The sequence below is a fragment of the Solea solea genome, chromosome 2, assembly GCF_958295425.1.
Source record: "Solea solea chromosome 2, fSolSol10.1, whole genome shotgun sequence".
Classification (NCBI taxonomy): domain Eukaryota; kingdom Metazoa; phylum Chordata; class Actinopteri; order Pleuronectiformes; family Soleidae; genus Solea; species Solea solea.
Window position 1 is genome coordinate 7425049 of NC_081135.1, and position 22275 is coordinate 7447323.

General features: G+C 43.0%; 1 protein-coding gene across 1 annotated transcript; it reads right to left on the minus strand.

Moving 5' to 3' along the window:
- Positions 1 to 17680: 17680 nt before the first annotated feature.
- LOC131455270 (SLIT and NTRK-like protein 1) lies at positions 17681 to 21870 on the minus strand. The gene has a single exon (XM_058622804.1). It carries the CDS (start codon positions 20728 to 20730, stop codon positions 18622 to 18624), a length of 2109 nt encoding a protein of 702 aa, XP_058478787.1. The 5' UTR covers positions 20731 to 21870; the 3' UTR covers positions 17681 to 18621.
- Between the last annotated feature and the right edge of the window lie 405 nt (positions 21871 to 22275).

Here is a 22275-nt window from a genome sequence, read left to right on the forward strand (position 1 = left end):
CCTCTGTGTGATGTGCTTCTTCACCCTTTCTCTTTTCTTTTTCTCGTCACCCGCTTCACAGAAAATGAAAAAAATAATAATAAACAGTGTTTATAGGAGCTCGCTTTCCTCGAACAGAAGCAAAGATGAAATTGATCCGGTGGCATCACACTAGGATGTAAAATTACAACTCTGAAACTAAATATAGATTTGTATGTGACCCAGGGGATCAAAAGCGATTAGCTTTGGTGTTTCCTTGACAGCGTGACTTTCCCAATCTTGTATTCTGCAGAATTCCACTAGTAGTTGCTGTATCTTTGAGTCCCAGACATTTTTTTTTGTCTCTGTACCAAACATGTTGATGTTTGCTGGTATCTGGGAAACATGCACAAACAACAGACAGCGGTGACAGACTGTTATTGTTATTTTTGACACATAGCATCACTGTAGTACTTTTCTATGTAAACAATGCATTCGTATTCCATATTTTATTTAACTGGGACACTTTAAATTGTATTGCCAATTTCATGAATGTGTCATTTTGATATTAAAGCTCAACTCTTCCTTTACTTATTGTTTTTAGTTCAGTGCAGTTAGGCTGTTCTTTGGGTTTCTCTGTAGATCAAAGAGCCCAACAGTATATGAACTATTGTATTGTATTTTACTTTTTCATTTAAGGACATATTTGAAGGCAGGGTGTGTCTTTGTAGTGTTGGAAGTTTTTGGATAGGAAATGTCCTAAACTGATCTCAGTCCAACTGTGCCTCAGTTTCACTTGCTGAAGATGAGACTGAGGAAGCAGAAAGCTCCCAAAACAGGCATAAAATAACAATGGCTGCAGAGTAGCCTGCATGGCAGAGCCTCGCTGGGGATCGTACCAAATGTCTCTTCTGGTGGCTATGGGTCGCTTGCTTCACCTTGTCTTAAAATATTGCACTTGACAGTGAATATGGCGTCATGAATAACTTGTTAACAATGTCCAGTTCATTTGAGTCCCATGCAATAAAAGGACGGTGTACAAATGTTGTCAAACTGGACCTAAAAGCTGCTGTTTAACATCACATGTAGCCTGCATGGCAGATATATATATACATATACATATGTGTATTTATATAAATATAAATATATATATAAATAAATATATATATATATATATATATATATATATATATATATATACACATATGTATATACAGTTATAGCACACTTTCACTGTAAACCTGCTGACATACATTCCAAGTATACATTTGGCAAAAAAATGTCCCCAATTGAGTTGAACTTACTGTCTCTGAGAGACTTTTCTTATTCCGCGATGCAGTGACAGGCTGCTTCTTCCATGCAATGCTAACGTGTGCTGGGTTTTTGACACTTCAGATAGTCGGTAGTCAGTCATCTACGTTTGGCAGGTAGTTGTCTTAAGTGAAAAGACTGAGCTCAGTCACAGGTAAGAAGTTCAGCGCTCGAACTGTCAATCACGCCTTGGGAGTGTCTGCAACCGTCTCCTCTGCACTGTGACAGCAAAGACGAATGTTGCTCGCAGAGAATTAGAAAGCTACAGTTTCACGATCTCGAGGAAACGTCTCGCGTAAAGGTGGCTCATTTGTTCATAATTAGAGGGCTAAACATCACGTGCCTGCACCTGTGTTCACACACGTGGATTTCTTTCGGTTGGCTTTGTTATTTTAAGCGCTGAGTGTCACTTGAAAAACTTCCAAGCCTGACACTATGTGCAGGGCTGACATGCAAATGTTTCTCAACGTCAGTGCCAGTTTTGCAAGAGAAATGAGCTGCACGGAAATGTAACAGTACCCTGGTGTGTTGTGTAATATGCCTGCAGAGTTTAATTCTCACTCTCTCGCTCTCTGTCTCTTTCTTTTATTGTTTTTTCTTCCACTAACAACAATTTCTGCAGTGTAAGAACCTCTTTCTCCGCTCGAATCTTTTCATTTAGCGACTGGTCCCGTTGCACAAGCACTCCCAGCTTGTTTACATTGAAAACTCAAACATATTTGTTTTTGTGAGCCATCCTGGGATGAACTGTGTTTTTATAAGGGAAGTTCCCCTCTGCATGTGTATGTATGAGGTTAAGGAAATGTTCAAAGAGAGATGGAAATTCAAAAAAAACTGACCAAACTTTAAAAAATGCTGACGTTTCAAGGCTGCAATCTATCTTTTTTTGTCTTGCTTCCCTCTTGCCCTTGAACCACTTGAACTGTCCTGTCGGCCTGAGAGCATCGGGCAGGGGAAGGACTTAATTGGTCCGAGGAGGGCTTTGCTGAGAATGAAAGGAAGAGGGTGAGTGCATGACACGAGTGAATACATGAGCTTGTTGAGAAATAAGGAGAGGAAGAAACGGATCAAATATGCCAGCCAAGGCATAGAAGTCTGGGAAGCAGGGAGCAGTCACGGGGAAAATAAAAGACGGAGGGTTGAAAGAAAAGGGAGAGAGAGAGAGAGAGAGATGACAGGCAGGTGTAGGAAGTGATACAGAGCTCGTCTGTGAAGTGGTGAAAAGACTGTGAGTGGTGTGGGATGGGGAAGATGGGGAAGATGGGGAGATTGGGCTGAAATGAAAGCAGCTGTAAAAGAGAACTGAGGGGGAAATGAAAATGGATTGAATGGGGACATGAGGGGAGAAACAAAAGAGAAAAGATGAGCGATGGTAATCGAGAGGATGCGTGCAAGGCTGCCACTGATGAGAACAGAGAAGGGGGATTTTTATGTCTTCTTCTTTCTTTTTTTCTCCATGCCCTGCACAATTCAAGGATGAATTATAGTTGTGGCATGCAGAGAGCAGTAGGATATTAACCTGACACTCATCCTGAATTCAGATTTCACCCCTCGCCATTATTCAGTCTTAAACTGCCATCCTTTCGTATCCAAACGTATATCTTGTTTGCTTCATCTTAATCTTTAAGAAAAAAAACGCTTTTCAAAAACACATGTGTAAAAAAGAGATTTATAGCCACACATCAAAACAAGCCACTAACAGATACTGTATATCAGCATTAAAACATGGCGGCAGAATAGGATCATTTTCAAAGCACACAACCATAATCAACACTAAACATCCCGCTTTTTCCTCTTCTGTCCTGTCACACATCATTCCCATCCTCTTCAGTCGAAGGGTGACACTTTTCTCCTCCCCCAGGTCACACATAATAAGCTCTGATTCATGATTGAGACTCATATGGTATATAGCGCACCCACCACCCTTTGTATTATACATCTGGTGGAGTGAGATGTGTGACTGACTGTAGGAAATCAAAGCAGCTCCATGAGCGTAGGTGTAAGTCACTCCGCGAGTCCCCCCCCTTGATCATTTCATCCTTTTTCGGCTCCGGGCATTGCCGAGCCCTGTGCTTGTTTCAATTAACTTTCATTCGCGATTGTTCTCAGTAAGCAGCAGACACACAGAGGCTATGGAGGAGGTGACAGCATTCCCACGGATTCCTCCACATGCCAGTTTCACTTCAGGGTGGTTCCTCTGTACACCTTAATCCCAAATACTCAGATTAATGTATTGAATGCCTGTGTTTTGAGTTCATGGAACTGACTGTATTCGATTAATTAATAAACTTTTTTCCCATGAAGTAACCACTACTTAAACACTTAATCATAGGTACTCAAACTCAACATTTTTGTCTTATTTTGACAGAAAGAAATGCAATAGCACGCGTAAATAACATACACTATTGTATAATACAATGAATATTTAACAATAAGGTAGTGAAATTAACATTTTGCAGTAGTTTTGTCATAGTTAGTAATCTTACTTCTCTGGTCACCGCGGATTGTGTCTAAAATATAAGATTCATGATTCCTATTTTTCATATACTTGATATCAATGCAGCATTGTTACAGTATTTTCTTTCTTTTTCTTTTTGAAAGTCTCAGTTCCAACTCAGCTTTGTTCAATTAAAAAAAATAATAATAAAAAAAAAATCAAGGGTACATAATTGGAACGTTGTATAACAGAAAAAAAAGGAGAATAATTGTAAGAACTTTGGCAATTGAATTATGATTGCAGCATTTATTTGTTCCATTGTTTGTTGGCACAAAAAGAAGCTAAAAGAGAATAAAAACAACATTCATTATGTGTTTATAAAAAGCTAGTTAAGGCACGAGATATATTTGATTTGATTTTCTACCCCTTGCACCACATACACTACAATATGTACACCTTATCTAACACGTAGGGTGATTACACCATGAATATGGATATGAAGGGTCACAAATTTATAAAACAACAACAATATTAAACAAACAAAACTCCTGCTCCTTCATCCAGGAAATGAATAAGCTCAGGTACAGGCCTGTAAAGCATGTTCACTGAAAAACAGCTTTTATTTTCATTGTAATATGGGCATTTATCTGTTTTATACGCACTGACGGCCAGTAATATACAAGAAGGGGTGTCTTTGAATGCATTCGTGTGCCGGGACATGAAATGATCAAACATTTCTAGAAGAAAAAGGAACATAAAAATGTACTAATGAGACTATAAAAAAAGGGCTTTGAGAAGGAGCCCTTTTATTTGCTTAGCAGTGGTACATGAAGTACACACACATGAACACACACTGTGATCACCCAGCCAACATGCTAGCAGGCTAACAAAGCAGTGGAGAAGCGTGGGTTGTCATCCCTCTGTTTCTGTAGCTCTGCAAACCATAAATTAAGCCCCTGGGAGTGACCGAGAACCGGATCGAGAGGGATAAAGAGAGCGTGAGACAGAAAGGTTGAGAGAGGGAAAGCAACAGAGCGAGTCACCGAGTCAGAAATGGAGACAGGGAGAGGGAGAGATGAAGCCTAGAGACCCAGCAGAGGCCCCAAAGACTGAAGAAGACAAGGAGTGGGAGGCAGCAGCCTGCCCGCCTGCATGCCCTCCCCTCCGCCGTCTTTGTCATCTGTGCAGGGCTTAAGTCTTTCATCATCTCTGATTTTTTATTTTTTTTTGGATTTGAGATGCATCACATCAGCGAATGTTGCGGAGTTCAAACAGGCTGCATCCGTACTACTACTGTTTTCATTTACAAACACATCAATTCTGCTGTGCAATACACCAGATGTCCACATTATCCCCAAAATGGAGAAGTTTAAGAATGCTGCTTCAGCTTTTCTTTTTTTAGGATTAAACAGGCAAGAACAGAGATCTTAGGGAACAGTGATGCGGTTACCTGCATTCTCCTCCTGATTAGTTCTCATCGCCCTTGACTTGACTCTCGGCTGTGAGCCAAAAGCTTAACGTTCAGTTTTAGTTTTGCCCTATTGTCGGTCAAATGAAAAGTGGTCCCACGCTCACACGGCACGGATTTGTCCCGCAGGTGCACCCATGGTCATTTGCCATGGGAATAAAACCCAACTCCTTGTATGGACATCCTGGGTGTGTGTGTTTATGGGTCACATATTAGGGCTTGTTATGTGTCCTTAGGATTCATTTTGTATTGCATTTCTAGTAGTGATATAAAGTAGCAATAATTGTGCCACAAAATAGTTTTTCCTTTTATTCTTGTTCATATAAACGAGCCAAGTGAACTTTGAACTGTGACGTATTTCCAAATGTCACAAATGCAATCCGATTTTAAATTCATATGTGTTTATATACTTGGTGAAAATGCTTTTTTTTTTTCTTCTTTTTTTAATCAGATTGCCTAGGTTGTGCTGATAAAAAGAATATAAGACACTCTATATTGCACATTCTTACACCCTCTATATACTGTATGTTTAAACATAGCAATGGAAAAGAGCAGCCACAATGCTCTGAGTTCCAAGGGTTAAAAATATCGTATTTTGACAATACGCTGGAACAACTTGCAACTATGCTACGTACACATTTTGAATAGATCGAAAAAGTTCATTGCTTCACAAAGTAAACGTCTGTGCATCAAACAGCAAGCACATCCCGTCTAACCCTTCAAAATTCAGGCCAAAAGATCTACACACTGCGCCACCGCTTTTTACGGAAGGGATGTACCTCAGAGCGGTGAAAAGGCAACTTAGTATAACACCCACTGCCGACACAAAGAAAGTAATTTTTTTTAAATTATTACTCGTACATCATACAGTGGGTGACAAATACGATCATTATCTAACATCTGGCAACACTGCCTCATAGTCACATGTTGTGTATAGTAGCAACTACGCTATAGTATAGACATTCTTAAAGGGACCCAGACTGGTTTCATCCGAAAATAGCTTTTAAAGGTGACATCGAATGCTTGTATCGCACATATATGTTAGTTATGGAAGTCTACTTACATATATTAACTTGTTTTCATGGTTAAAAACCTCCTAATCGCTGCAAACGAGCAGACCAAAATATCTCCTCACTGACGCTCTCGTCAGCCGCGCTGTTTCAGACCAAAACCACACCCCCAGGACGTGGACTGTGTTGTGATTGGCCAGCCAACGAGAGCTTTCCCACTGTCCTGTGATTAGCCAGGTACCTGGAAGTGACGTAATAGATAGGCCAGCTCTCAGATACACAGCTCCCCCTCTGGCACGGTGGATGCTCTGCATCTCAGCAGCTACAACGAGAGTAGTTCTTCTTCTTCTGCGGTTGAATGTACGCAACCGGTTGTGCCCGGACTAGTGGCGCACCAGGAGGCGCTACGGTGGTGAGAGGAGTGGTGAGGGTTTCTGATGACAACATCAACATACGGAAGTGCCGATCTGCTTCGCAGAGCCCAGGAAAACAATAAAACCCTATTTTCTCAGCAGTGGCTGAACTGTTTGTTCTGAAACTTTAGGGTTTCATAAACGAGGTAATGACGCAGATACACACACACACACGCAGCGTTAATTGGAGCTTCCGGTCTATGTGGCCTTTAAAGTTGTTTTTTTGATGGATGTAGCCACAAAAGTGGCGCATGAAGCAGCAACAAGAGCAAAATTAATAAGAGTTTTTTAAAAAAACAAAAAAAAAACACTTTAAAAGAAAGCACGGACCCTTAGGTCAAGTGTCATATCACGCCACATGTAAGGACACAATCTCAGCTGTCAAATAAAAGTACAAAAAAAACAACAAATAAATAAAAAGTCGGACACTTAATTGTCTCCCAAAACACATAGTTCCTACCTTGCTGCTGAGCAAAAGGCCTCCCACACAGGGAGTGATTCGGTATTGTTAGAGAAGATGCAGTCATCCATCATCCAGCCATCAAGGGAGAGACAGTGACAGGTTATAGATTGGCTGCCTCTCTCTTCCTCCCTTTCTCTCCGCCTCTTCTCTGGAGAGAAAATACGGGACAGAGGATGCGCTTCCGTTGTAATCAGCACCCAACCTGTTGAGCAGCACAGTGATTCAGCCCTGAAGTGCTGCCCTACATTTCCATCTCTCCTTTTTTTTGGACCTGTGACAGTGTTTTTTTTTTTGTTTTTTGTTTTTTTTTACGGGTTCTATTCAAGATTGAAGCCTGCAGCACTCGAAACCAATGGCGCCCCGTCACATACTGCATGTCCACTGTGAGCTAATTGTGCAAAAGTGTTACCAGCTGGGAAACTCATTCAAATGTTCACATCTGCCTGTGAGATTTTGATTTTAATGCCGGAAACTTGGCACCCGAAAATCAACACATTTGGCAAAATGTGTCACCAATGCCGGCACTACTGGCAGTCCAGCTGTGTTTGGCCATTCAGTGAAATATTTGTTAATTCAGTCTTCAAGGATTCATTCTGAATTAGTTTTCTTTCCATTTTATTCGAATTGAGCAGGTGCTGCACGAATGATGACAATTCACATTAGCGCATTCTGTATAACGCTCCTGTGTTTATATCAACGTGTCCAACGTCTTTTTTTAGTCGCACTTAAATTGACACAAACTCAACGGAACACCTTTGGAATTCCTCCCGTTTTACAAAAAATGAAGCCAAAGTGTTGGGTAATAAGGGTGCTGCCGTTTTATGCTGTAATGGGGGCATTGCAACTCACTGAAATCTGCGGCGTGGCTTGTCAATCATCCAGGTCACATAGATCTCCAAACGTCATTGTGTCAGGAGCACGTGAACCTCTCATCACGGAGGCGTCTTCAGTTCTGGAAGTGGTTGCTGTCGCTCAGCAATTGTAGTTGTAGTCTCAGTCAGCAGGTTTCAATGCACCGGATAAGATGAGCAATAGTTGTCATTTTAATTGGACTACTGTCCTTGTCTCTGTAGACAAGCATGAGTGGAGCATCGATTGGTTGAATGAAAAGTATTCCTCTCCACTGCAATAGGTGGAAAAGTGGCATTCTTTTTCCGTAAAAAAGGCATCTTCTATGGGTCTACAAGGCCAGTTTGGGTGCAGTTAACTATAATTGATAGCTATCGCAGACAATACAACATAGAAACACGTGGATTTCACTGAGCCAATTAGCAGATCAAGGTACACACACACTCAAAACTACCTAATTTCTAAAAAGAGCAGGGAAACAGAGGAAATAACCGAGGAAATAATGTTCTAAAATAATGTTCCTTTCACTTTATTTATTTGTGTTTCTCTTGTATATTCTTATACTCTTGTTTTTTTTACCACAGAAATAAAACATTCTTTTTGTTATATCCTCCAATAACACTCGGGGGTTAAGGGTTAAACATGACGTAAAGGTACATACACTGTACCTTAATGGGGGGGAAACACCATTGTGATGAATTCTTTAGAATATTCACCCTAGAGTAAATTGGGCTATTTTACCTTCTTTTTGTCTGTGATTGTACACTATGAGTTCATTCTTTCCATTTTCTTTCTTTCCATCAGTGAATGCAGTCAAATCTCCTGCCCCTGACCCCCATCCCCTCCTCTCCTCCCCTCCACTCTCCTCTCAGGCCTTCCTCGGTCTCACTCCGAACTGGTGACAGCTATTCCCACGGGCCTTCTCCTATTGCTCGTATTTGTTAAACACAATCACTGGCTGGCTCAGCTCGCCACACCGCTAACCACAGCCGCTGTCCCCCTCGCCGTGCTCTTTGTCACAACATTATCGACGATGTAAATGGAGAGCGGGGCAGACACTGGGAAAATACAGCACTGCGAGGTTTGCAAATTCCGCCAGTCAAAATAAAAACAACGGAGGAAAAAAAAAACACACAAAAAAAACCCTTGCTAAAAATTGTGTCCACCTCTGTTTCCACACGAATAGAAAGACTGCAGCATCAGACATGAAAATTAGGCTCTTCATGTTTGCAAAATTTGCATTTACACTGTTTATGTGTTTTCCCGCCCCCTGCTTTCTTTACAAGACGATGAGGCACAAGCAGACTCTTCGTAGCTATCGCCTTTGGAAGGCTTCGATCTAACGCTGATTTAAAACACGGGACTGAACTGAAGATATTAGAGATGGAAGAGAAAAAGAGAAAATATTATAGAGAGGGCCATGGAAGAATAACACATTCTCCTGAAAAATAATGTTTTATTTCTGAATTAATGAGCCAAAGTTTTACTTAAAGTAAAAAAAAAAAGTCAGCTCTGTTTTTCTGAATCAACAGAATATTTTAAAAGAGAAGCTTTCTTACTCCTCCAGAGAGCTTAATTTAATCCAGTTTCACTTTGTTGTCCAGCTCAACGGACAGTTTTTAAAAAAGACGATTGGATTTCCGCTCATTATCCATCTTACTACGATACGAGTGAGTCATTGCCTGCGCTGTGACCTCTTTTGCGCGCATGTTTTTGATCATGTAGGGTTGAATTTTGTGAATAGCTTTCCGATTGCACCGGATTAGCTTTCAGTGTCTCACACCCAAAACAAAGTGAAACTGGATTAAACTAAGCATGCGGGACTGTCTAAAGTACTACATTGTTCTGAGTAAAAAAAAAAAAAGAAAGTTTGTTTATATAAGCCACTCTTTTTAAATTTGAGGTTGTGTTGTGCTTTATTTGTGTCTGTGCATGTGCATGTGATACTCATTGCACATCTGTCTGTCTGTCCTGGGAGAGAGATCCCTCCTCTGTGGCTCTCCCTGAGATTTCTCCCAAGGGCTTTTCCTCACTCGATGTGAGGGTCTAAGGATAGAGGGTGTCACTCTCTGCACAATACAATTGACTTGACTATGTTTAATGATTTTTTTTCTTTTCAAATCAAGAGGAAGGATTTATCTCTTCCCAAAAATCCACTAATTTTGACCTGCCATCCTTTTTTTTTTTTGCTCACTGCAATGCCATTGTGCCCCAAACGCAAAGCACGATAATACCTCTTAATCTCTTGCACACTGCTGTCACTGCCGCTCGAAATGTGCACGCATGTGTGTGTATTTCTCTGTGTGTGTGTGTGTCCTCATAGATGACACAACTGCGCCAGTGTTCTTTGCACAGGGCATCTGTTGACCCAGCTGGCATTCGCTGAGCGGGTTGTAGTACACCGGGTTAAGGACAGCGTACCCATCATGCAATTAAATGTGCTGTGGTGTATTGGTGTGCGAGTGTGTTTCCAATGTGGGGGAAAATGTTTAACAGCGACCGTGTACAGCTGAGACAGGCAGTGGATTAATTGCCAGTAACATTGTTCCCAAAAGTTGCCCAGTTTTCCTTGTCTCATGGTATTTGTGCAACAAACCTTTCATCTCCTGCATGAGCACAACACCAGCCTGAGGTGCCGAAGCAAGCGTTCAGCGTTCAGTCTCGAACTAAATATGAGAGAGACAGCGAGAGGAGGAAGAATATGCTCTTGTTTTGAAAAGGAGGTAAAAAAAAAATAAAAATCCTCCAGGCAATAATAATAAAAAAAAGGGAACTTTTCTTGGAGAGCAGTGGCTGCATTCAGAAGAGATTGTCACCCTTTGTCTTCTTGGCACGCATGATACACGAACACAAAGACATACAAAACTCTAATAACAAACAAACAAGGTGACAATTAGCCTGACACACAGATACAATAGTACATAACTGATGTCAGCAGCGGATCGTCTTTGTTTTGTCTCTCTTTCTTTCGCTTGACTGTTTGTTGCAAGCTGCATCTCACTGTCAGGCTAAATAGAGTGGGTGTGATGGGAGTCAAACACCATCCCTCATCCCCAGTCTTGCAGTCGTCAAGGGGCCTATCGATTTGCCGGTCTCCGCAGAGTGACACGGGGGTGACAAAATCAAAACGTGTCATTTAAATAGCGTTGGATAAAAGATAGATAGGAAAGCGGCGCCATGGAGGGGAGGAAATGAAACGGTTTGACCTTTGCTGCGGTGACTGTTGCATCGTTCAGTTTGTGTCACCAGGGCGTCGCGGCATCATCGCCCCTTCCGAGTTTGTTAGAAAACCGATGTAGCCTTCGGGAAAAAAAAATGGAGTCCAATGTGATGCATGCACTGTATTGTCTGCAGTGGATATTTGATGCAAGCATCTGGTGCACAGTGTGAATTTAGAAGCCTCAGTGCAGCTCCGGGCTTATATTACAGTTTGTGACTGTTAAAAGTCGCCTGTGTGTACAGTAGAGGAGGCCACTGAGCGGGCTCATCTCATAGAAGGAGGAGTTCATGGTCCGGTAAGACTGAACAGTCTCTGTGTGTGATTGAATGTCTTGTTGTTTTTTTTTTCGAAAACTCTTAATTTTGCTTAAGAATGAGTCACTTAAAAGCCCTTCAAACCCCATGATTAGCAAAGAATTTAATGTGTCAAGTGTGACTGTGCCACGAGTGCAATTACTTTGAACAGGAACCTGCTATTTTCATTCTGTTGGACCTGGTTTGCCTTTCTCTTCTCCCTTTTTTTACAAAAAGCATTTGTATTTATTTCACAAGTGTGCTTATCCAGTTGTTTTTAAGCGGATAGATAAAAAAAAACTACCCTCCAATACGTTTAAAAATACTGTACATACTATATACTATACAACTTTCAACCTACTTAAAAATCAATAACCCTCAAAATGTGTCGACTACCTTGATTTATTGGCACAGTTTTGTTTTTTAATTTAAATGCTAATTACTCGGGTTGTGCAGCTTTATCTTTTTTATCAATGCCAAAAAAATATACATAAATATAGGAGAAAAGAATCCCTCGGGCTGTTAAAGAAAACAGTAATTTCTTATCACACTCCATCTCAGAGATTCTAGGTGACGGTCCATTTTATGTGGAATTTTTTTTTTTTGTCTTAAATCCTCAATATGTATATATTTATGCACACCAGGGGGTTGTATGACGTACAACAAGCAGAAGCAACAGGAGTATGACTCTACTGCACATGCACCTGGTTTATAAAAATAGAGCAAATGTATTTATTTATTCATACTGAGCCCGTATAGCTACTGCAAGGTCAGTTTTTGGCAAGAGGAAGGCTTACGACTTCACTTTTCTACAGAGTTAAAGAGAAAAAAGACAATATATTCACATTTAAAGCGGGTGAACCAGTGGCGAATGATGTTTGTTTAACTGTTTAAACATGCACCTTGTGGGTAAAGATGTTTTTTTCCACACCTATGTAGTCTAGTTTGACTTGGTCGATGCAAACCTGCCATGGAAGGTTTCATAATAACAGATAGGTGCTGTATTTGTGAACGTAATCAGGACAAGAACAAAGTGCCGTTTCCAGACACTGCCAGAAATTGTTCTACATTAGCTTCTGTGCAGGTTTTTTTTTTTTTACTTTCATCCAGTGTTCATATGGAAGGCCTAGACAGGCAGCCAGACACACATATCGTCCTTGAGCTTCCTGGATTGTGTAATGTATAAAGAAATTGCCAGTGCGAGTGTCTGGATGTGAAACATAAACATTCTTTTTCCACAACAAAGGAGCAAATTGGGTGAAAAAATGTGAAAATGAATAAAGGAGGCTGCACAGTTTGTCTTGCAGAGATAGTAATTAAATTAAAAGCAATGAGGGCAGTTTTCCTTGGACAATAATAGCCTCAGGCACGTGGGGCTTAACCGTCCATGCACCCTGTTATATTTGAAATAATAGAATTAACATCAGATCCCTGAACAGACCTCACACATGCTCATTTTTATGACAAACTTGGGTTTTTGTACTGCAGTGCAATCAGATCAGGTAGAGGCCACATGATGCCAGCGCTGCCAGTGAGGAATGGGCGCGCATGTGGTCGCTAAATCAAATCAATGAGGTGATCGATAAGTGGGGGCTGGAAGAAGAGGATTACTTAGAGCTGGGGGAAACACTCGGTAGACCGTTCACTCATCTTGATTAAAGGCCTCGCTCAGTGGTTTGACATCGGCCAGTGTGCAGTGGGTCAACGCCAGATTTGGGTCAATTATGATTTGAGATCCTTTTAATTACTTAGGTCCGCTCTTCGGCCCGTGAGGCAGACGCGGGGACGTCAGGGAGAGATGATCGCCGTCTTCTTCAGAGGGATGCAAACTTTGTTGCTTCACCTATTGCTGCTTAGGCTCTATGCTGCCCCTGCTGTCACCAAGCCAAATATACAACAATAAAAAACTGAAATTGACTTGCAGTGACTGCATCAAAAAAATAAAACACACATTCGGGGCATGGCTGCAGGCAAGTTCTAGCCGGCACAAGATTTTTTTTTACCCTCGTAAGATTTCTCTTTGTCAGTGTAATTGTATTTGAGGTGTTTTTTTTCCCCCCCGTTTGCATATTGAGAGGGATATTAAGAAGCACAGTGATTACACCAGCTAATGCCTGCTTGTCACACTGTTGTGTTCCCTTTTGTGTAAAACACTTGCACTCCATTGCATCCAATACCAATCACTGGCCCCCGAATCCACAGCACAGCATTAAGGAACAGAGGGCATTCTGTAACTACTGTGGCTCACAGAGGACATGAGCGCTAATAAAACCCAAGCACTGAGACCTATGGGCATGCAGTGTCTCGGCTAATAATAATATCTGGGAGTAAAGTAAGTAAAAATCCAGATAATCACTTCTACACATGGGCGAAATGTGCAAATACCAGCAGCTTGGCAGCAGAGTTTGGGAAGTGCAGGACTACTGGCAACTCTTTAATCTGCAGTGAAGCAAATGGGACTTTCATCAGAGCTCACATCAAAGGTTAAACTCAACAACTTCCAAACAAGTCCTGACATAGTGAATCTGACCACTGGGAGTGAGATAAAAGCTTCATCTCAGATTAAAAACAAGGGAGAAAACGTGTTAGATTCATCTCTCCATCACACGGCTGTTATTTAATCTCGTGGAGGGCAATGGAGGAATATGCCAAGTGACAAAAAGTATCTGCAGTAAAGAAGATACGAGGAGGTAGTGTGAAAACAAGAGGTAATGTTTGTAGTGGGTGTTGAAGCTGTAATGGGAATTCCAAGAGATGACTAACCAGCCAAGCCCGCCACAGGTACACCATGTTTCTCTCTCTCTCTCACACGCAAATGTATTAACCCCAGAGCAAAAACAGAGTCCAAGTACAAAACACACAGAATATTCCTCACACCCTGAGGATTAAATGGACTTAAACCAAAGAGAGACCACTGAGACTTCCACCGAGTGCGGCGTGTTATGAGGTGTGCAGATGATGTTATCCCTGCTGGAAGCGTTACATCAACTGCCAGCTCCTTTGGGGGACACTATCACACGAGCTATGGCAAGCCTGCTGGGCCACTACACTGTTAGAGTGCTGTGTGCCCAGCATGTAAAAGAGGCCACTCCACTCCACAGTGTTCTCCAACAGCTATTATCCATCGCATTAATGAATGGGTCTCACTGTTAGACACAGCACAGCAAGAAGAGCACAGAGGGACACCTGACAGAAAAACAACCTCTAATAGATTTACAGAGAGGAGATGCCATGATTTGAAAATGTGTTTTTGGTATAATACACACTACAACCACTCTGCTTATGCATTTCCCTTGAAATGTAATGGATAGCAGACGGCGGGATTGACTAGCAAGTCGATCGCTCTCTTCATTTGAGTAATGAAATATATCCAATGAAAGCATCACTGTTAATTGTGGAATTAAATAATGGGATCCACTTCACTTTTAATGCCTCATGAGTTGAAATCAATCACTTTATTAAAAGTAAAGGACTTTTGGGTGGGCAGGTTTTGTAAGATCATCTCCCAAAGCAAACATTTCCCTTCTTCACTAACGTACCAACATGTCTAAACTGCTCGCAAGGAAAGACTTGCACCGGAGGAGGATTTTTCACAACCTGACACCCCAAAAGTTGTTCATATTAAACGTCTTAAACGTGTGGACAAATTGCTACCAATAAATAGATTAAGATGATTAAGATTATGAAGCCACCATAAAATAATAAAAGACTCATAGACAGTGGAAAAGGAATAAATCCATGTGTGTTCATGTTGCAGTGTTTGATAATGTATAATAAAACGGCCTGTGCGGCAGGCGGCGCCAGAAATGTGTAATTTTCTCTCCAGGGATGTAATATAAGATCATATTTGAATGAACTGCACTGCACATATTTTTCAGCTATATGTGTCTGTATTAAAAGTGTATCTCAGATGAGTAAACCCCTAAAGATATGATATAGTAATATAAATAAACAGATGATCGATCAAAGCTGTCACATTTCTAATCCCAGCAAATGAATAAAATCCAATGATGATAATGATTTTTTTTTTTTTTTTTTTACTCCACCTCAACCACACTTTATTTAACAAAATAGAAGCAGGTCAAATATTGCAAAGCATATAAATGTATCTTTGAAACACAGCGTTTGAAAATTATGACAAAACCATCAGTGGGGGCCACAGAGGAGACACAGAGTTGCTTACTCCCGCCTCAGCAGGGGACAGGTGAGAGTCGGAAGGGGGGTGGGTGGGTTGTTGTGTGGGGACAGGAAAGGTGACAGGACAAAAATTTGCAGGGAGAGGTGATGACGATGAGGGCTAATGATGAGTGTTTCTCGCAGGTCTGCTGAGATGTTATTCCCAAAAGGTCAAGCTGTGGCGATGCAAACAGTCTCATAAACTCGCTCACATTTATCCTCACACACATGTGCAGGGGCTTTGGGGGTGGACGTGCCTGTGAGTGTGGGCCTCACCAGCCGGTTCACACAAACACACAAGAGGGAGTCAAAAAGGCAGGCAGACGAAAAGAAAAAAAAGCAGGAGAAGAAGAAGTGATTCAGCACCATGGACAGCATTTGTTTGATACTCTGGATGAGGGGAGGGTGGAGAGAGAAGTTGGGTGGTGGGGGGTGAGAGGGGGGGCTAAGTCCATCTCTTATCAACTCGTATCATGTCCATGCATCGTAGGTAGAGTGAGGCCAAATTGAGCTGAAACCTTAATCCAAACGAGGCATCGTAAAAGTGGATTTAAAACTGCAGAGCGTACATTTTGGATACAAATAAATGTCTGTTACATTCAAACCGTTGACGGACGAGTTCACACAATTCTTATTAAACCTATCAGCTCCGAACAACTCCCTCTCTTGCTCTCTATTCGCTTCTCAGTGTAGCCGCCTTTAGCATCGCGTGTCGCCCGGTGACATTCCTGCACCGAGATGACAACACAGTCCGAGGCAGCGGCGACATTGCACCAGTGAACGGAAAACACAAAGAAGTGAATTCTACTACTCGAACAACCCGGCCGTTCAGCAGTTTGATGGCGACAAATGCGCCATGTGCTGCCGCTGCATGCACTCAAACACTCCCTCAAACAGGCCTGATAGTTTTGCTTGACAGAGTTTGTTTTCACATGAAGGACGTCGCGTGCAAATCATGTGTTGTCGTGTCTGTTCAGGAAGGCTAAACAGAGGCAAAACGATATCAGCAACAACAGCAACAACAACAACAAAAACACCAAAATGTACGCACTGCAGCTTTAAATGGAAAAAAGAAAACATTGGCAATATCAAATTAAGTTGTTAGCAGTGGATTTTTACATCATGTCAACAACATGAAAATTAAATAATGCAAATTGCACATTCCTAACCTGTATTTTGGAAAATGATGGAATACTAAAAGTATGCCCCCCAACCTTTAATGCATCAGGGTTTTTTTTCCATTTGTTTATTTATTTGCTATCCCAAATTCAGGTTAAAGCAGTATAGGCTAAAGCAGCAGTCCAGCCGGTTATGGAGCTCTGCAAAAAAACAGGTTTTCAGTCATGGCATCGTTTTCATAAGCTCACAAAAACCATGCGACCACACCTCCCAAGACGAGTATCTCAAATTCAAAATGCTGACTTGAAAAGGAACAAGAGAAAAAAAAAAAAGGCATCTTGCATTGTCTAACTATGTCTGTGAGTGCCTGTGTTTCCCCTCCCCTCCTGTATCTATGAATTGGCCAAACAACCCCTCCCCCTCCCCCCAAAAAACAGCCTGCTTTAAGCACATTTCCTTTTTTTTGTTGTAAATACAGTGAGTTTCAGTTCTCTTATTTGGACAAGATTAGATGGCTTTACAAAAGCTCACAATAGGATGAAAGTGAATCATATAGCCATAAGCTTTTTTTTTTTATGTGGAGGAACACTTTTTTTCTGACATTAAAAAAAGCATTCTAGTCTACATCAGTCTAACCTGCGCTGTTTACATTGATCGAATTATACCTATATAGCTCAATCGAAAACACTTCTTTACTCAGTTGTTGAAAAAATATGATGGTATAAACCCCCCATTTAAATTACTTGTTGTTGTTTTTTTGTTCTTCTTCTCACCCAAAGCAGGCTATATTCATTGACACACAAAAACCACAGAACTGTTATTTTAGCTACATTAACTTTGCAGCAGAAGCATCCGAGTGACGTTAATTAGTCATGCTCATCTGCATGTCTGGATATCTGAAAGTCAACAATTGGCACACCATAAAATAACACAGTTTACATTCATAAAGGAGATGATGACTGCTGCAGACCATGGGCTTTTTAATCTGCACCATCTAGTACCGTATAAATAATCCCAATATTTATCGACAATCAAATGATAACAAACAGAAAATAACATGCACTGACAGCGTCACTCTCCATCCCTCCTTTCCAGATAGTCATCGTCATCAGTTATTGATATCTTCTTATTTTCTTCTCTTTTTTTTTGTCTCCAAACAAGTTTAAAACAACAAATACAAATCCTAACTGCAGGTTCACAAAAAATAGAGAAATGGCACTTTGTAATATTCATACATAATTCTTATAATATCTATATACAGTAGTCATATTGATTTAACATGAAAGGGTCGAGTTTGCTTCTTTGTAGGTGGTTATGGTTCCTGCTTGTCTGTCTCTCTTTCTCCCAGTGTGTGTGTGTGTGTGTGTGTTGAAACCATGCGAAATATCATCATGCAGATTATGATACATCAGTCCAAGTATTTACATTTACATTCATGCGTTCGTGCACCATTCCCCGCGTCCTCGCTCTCTCTGTATCTCCCTTATTCTCTCACACGCACACACACGCGCACGCACGCACGCACGCCCTCTTCCTTTTCTTTTCCTCCCACTTTTCCATCTCACTCTGATCCATGTAGTCCGATTGCGGCAAATAGCAGAACTGGGAGGAGGAGGAGGAGGGAGGGAGGGAAAGAGGGTTTTTTAGCCAAGGAGGAGGAGGAGGAGGAGGGGGGGGGGCGCACTTGGGCATATACATATATTACAGAGAGTCGGGCCTGTGCAGCAGCAGACTGACTTACTTGCCTCAGCTGGAGAAAACAAGACACAAACAAGTCTGTGAATTCCCCCTGTGACGCACAAAGGCGCCTGATTCCTGCTCTTTTAGTCATTTGTTATCAGTCCGTCCCGCATATGTGCATGTGACTGTTTGTAATCCAGTGCCATGAGTCCTCCCTCGCGCTTTTACGCATCGTTTGCCGTGGAGAGGTGCGTGCTGCAGTCGAAACCCCGGTGGGCGCCCGCGTCTGCGTGATAAGGCCCACTGTGCCAGTACGACGAGTCACACACCGTCTGCAAGGAATTGATCTCCGAGGCGGACGAGTTCCCCTCCCTCCGCTTTGACCTCTTACGGTTCCGCAAAATAAACACAAGCATCCCCACGACAGTGAATGCGGACGTGACGAACACCAGCAGCAGCCCGGGGACGAGCACCGAGATGGAGACCCTGTTGGGCTCCAAGTAAGAGTTTGAGCGCGTCCCCGAGTCCAGCGTGAAAGTGCTGTTTTTGGACAGCGAGGTGGGAGAGATTTTGTCGTAGAGTTTGGGACACATGAGGTCGTTCCGCACGTAGCGGAAGTCCCGCTTCCAGAACTCTTCGGGGGACTCGCACTTGAGGTCGCTCACGATCACGTCAGCCCCGAGTTTCTCCGTCCACTGCTTGAAGGGCACTATGTTGCACGAGCAATCCCACGGGTTCCCGTGCAAATCTATCTGTATGATTGAATTAAGCTGGTCTAAGACACCAGCCACGGGGAGATAGGGGAAGTAGTTGTTATGCAGGCTGATTTTGGACAAAGAAATCCCAAGGAAAGCATCCACAGGTAAAGACTTCAGCAGGTTGTTATTGAGGAACAGAACCCTCAGGTTAGGCATGGGGCTGAACGCGCCTGCCACTATGAGCTGGATGTCGTTGTATTCCAAACTGAGATATTCCAGATTCACGAGGCCCACGAACATCTCTGCTATCAGCGTATCCAAGTAGTTCTTATCCATGTACAGCCACCTGAGCTCACTCTGGTTCTGAAAAGTGCCATTGTCAATCACCTTGATGTTGTTTCCTCCTAAATCGAGCAGGTTGAGGCTTGAGTAGCCGAGCAGCTGGTTCCTTTTCACTGCGTGGATGTTGTTGTCTCTCATATTCAGCTCGTGCGCAGCCAGAGGCTTTGGCTTCAGGTTGGACAGGCTCTCGATCTTCTTCCCCTCGCAGTTGACCCCCAGCCCTTGCCTGGAGCCCACCAGCTTGCAGCTGCACGGCGTGGGACACGTCATGTTGTGCAGCTGCTCTCTGTCCCCATTCGCACCTGTCGCCAGTGGAGTGGGCCTAGTTTTCAGTTGCCAATTCTCACGAGATTTGGAGCGGCTCTTGGGCCCGTGGCCGACGGGCGTTGGGGGCCCGCTGGCGTCACTGACGGGCTTGTTAGGCGTGGGACGCGGGGCTGCAGGAGCCGAGGTCTCCTCCTGGGTGGGAGGGGCTACGAGGCTGGCGTCCACGCCACCGCTCTGTGAAGGACACAGGTCCTCCTCTGACGTCTCGTTCAAGTCGCTCCCTTGCAGCCTGGTGGGAGCCTCGCATATCACCCTCCCAATCAGCGCGTTATGCGGTATGTTCTCCAGCCATTCCTTCAGAGAAACCAGGTCGCAGTTACAGTCCCACGGGTTGTCTTCCAACAAAACCTCCGCAATGCCCGGTATCTGCTCAAGGATCCCCTCATAAGGCAACGTTTTGATTCGGTTCCCCCGCAGGTCCAGATGCGTAATGGGCACATGTTGGAACACATTTATCGGTATCGCGCTGATGAGGTTGTCGTTAAGTATCAACACTTCAAGTTTATTTAGGTCCCTGAAAACTGCGGGGTCAATATCCCTCAATAAATTGAAATCAGCTTGGAGATATTCCAAGTCGTCCAACCCCAGAAATGTACTCTTCCTGAATGATCTTATCTTATTGTTATTGATGTGCAGTCTCTTCACCAGCTGCAGCCCCAGAAAAGCGCCAGGGACAATGTCGTGCAAGCCGTTGTTCTCTAAATGCAGGCTCACGGCATTGTAAAAGTTGGCAAACTCGTTGGGAAACAGCCTGGACAGAGAATTCCCGTGCAGCAGCAAGTGATAGAAATGCGAACTGGGGCCAGTGAGATGCTGCAGAGTGGTGAAGCTCCTTTTTTCGCAGTCTATGTGCATATCTCCCTCTATCTCGTTGCAGGAGCATATCTGCTCCTTACAAACGTCCCTTGTAACATTTCCACTGGCAACACAAAGAGCCGCATTCAGCAGAACAATCCAAAGCAGCATTTTTCAACGTGAACAATTCATTACCGGTTTCAAGACATATATACGAGCTCAGAAGTCAGTCAACGGGGAGAAAAAAGGCAGCAGTTGTAGACATTGCTGGAGGAGATACGGCAGTCTCGCTCTCTTTTTATTGTTATTATGATCACACATCCATGCTGCATCTAACCTGCGCGTGTCCAGACTTCCAGTGTGGGAAGGAAAATGACCACATAAACGTCTCTTTCACATCCACTGAATCCTCGGAGCCTCCGCGCGTTTATGATAGAAATCAAAAACAGCGAGCAGCGGCAGCGGAGTCCGACACATCTTTTGGCTTTTTTCAGTTCGTTAAGACTGACCTTGGCTGGGGAGAAAAGAAAAACGAACAAATCCGTGCCTTTTTCTCCCTCGCTCTCTCTCCTCTCTCGCTCTCTCTCTCACTCTCTCTCTCTGGTCCAGTCGTGCTGCGGCGTCGGGAGCTGTTCCCTCTCCCCTGGTGCTGAATTCACACCCTGTGCTGCTGCTGCTGCTGCTGCTGCTGCTGAGGCTGTGGAGGCGATGCAACCGCTGCAAAACACCCGCATCCCCCCTCACATTCTCCGGCGCTCCTTCCTCTCGCTCCTTTTGCGCCGTGTCTCTCTTGCTCTTGCTCCCTCCCCACCACCGCCTCCTGCTTGATTCTTTTTTTCTTTTTTTTTGTGGAATCACAAAAAGAGGAACGCGGAGACTGTGTTCATCCCAGCGCGGTGCTCTGAGAAAGATCTGACACCCTCTACTGAGCTGTAATGGCAAAAATCCGTTGACTGACTGAGGAGGGGATGAGCAGGGTAGAGGGGGAAAAAAAATCAATTCACATATAGGGGTGTGCTTTTTTTTTCTTCTTCTCTTAAATCACACTTTAAAGCTCTGGAAGCAGGTTATTTACCTCCAGATGCGCAAAATAAGATCTCCCTGCTGCTTCTGTCAGTCATGTCACTCTCAAAGCTCGCAGCAACTCCGTGGTGAAAGTGTCAAAGTCGTCATCGTCGGAAACACTGGTGAGACTTCACATTAGCGCCTCGTCGCTGCCTCAGTCCACTGCCTTAAATCACAGCCCACGTTCTTAAAGACGGCGCCACTTTTTCCTCCACCCCCCCCCTGCAGATCCGTGTGCCTGCCGCAAGCCTCCACTTCCCCAGCCTCCACTCTGAAACACTGTTGAATGCGGTAAAAAAAAATAAAAAAAAAAAAAAATAAAAAAAATATCCACTATAGAGTAGCTTTCGTCCGGCAGAAAAAGAGGAAAAGGAAGAAAAAAAAAAACAAGAAGAGATTCAATAGACTGTACAACAAACGATGCGTCAGTGTGGCACCCTATATGCGCATGTGTGCGTGACGTTTTTTTTTTGTTTTTTTTTCAACATAGATATTCGCGGCTTATAAAAAGAAAAGACTATGACAGTGAGAGAACCATGACAGAGAGTGGTTTTGAGATGTCTCTTTTTTTTGTGGCTTTCTGTTAAACTCCAGTGTTTGACATAATTACATCAGCTGAAAGAGTAAATGGAGCTGGCAGAGTGCACACAC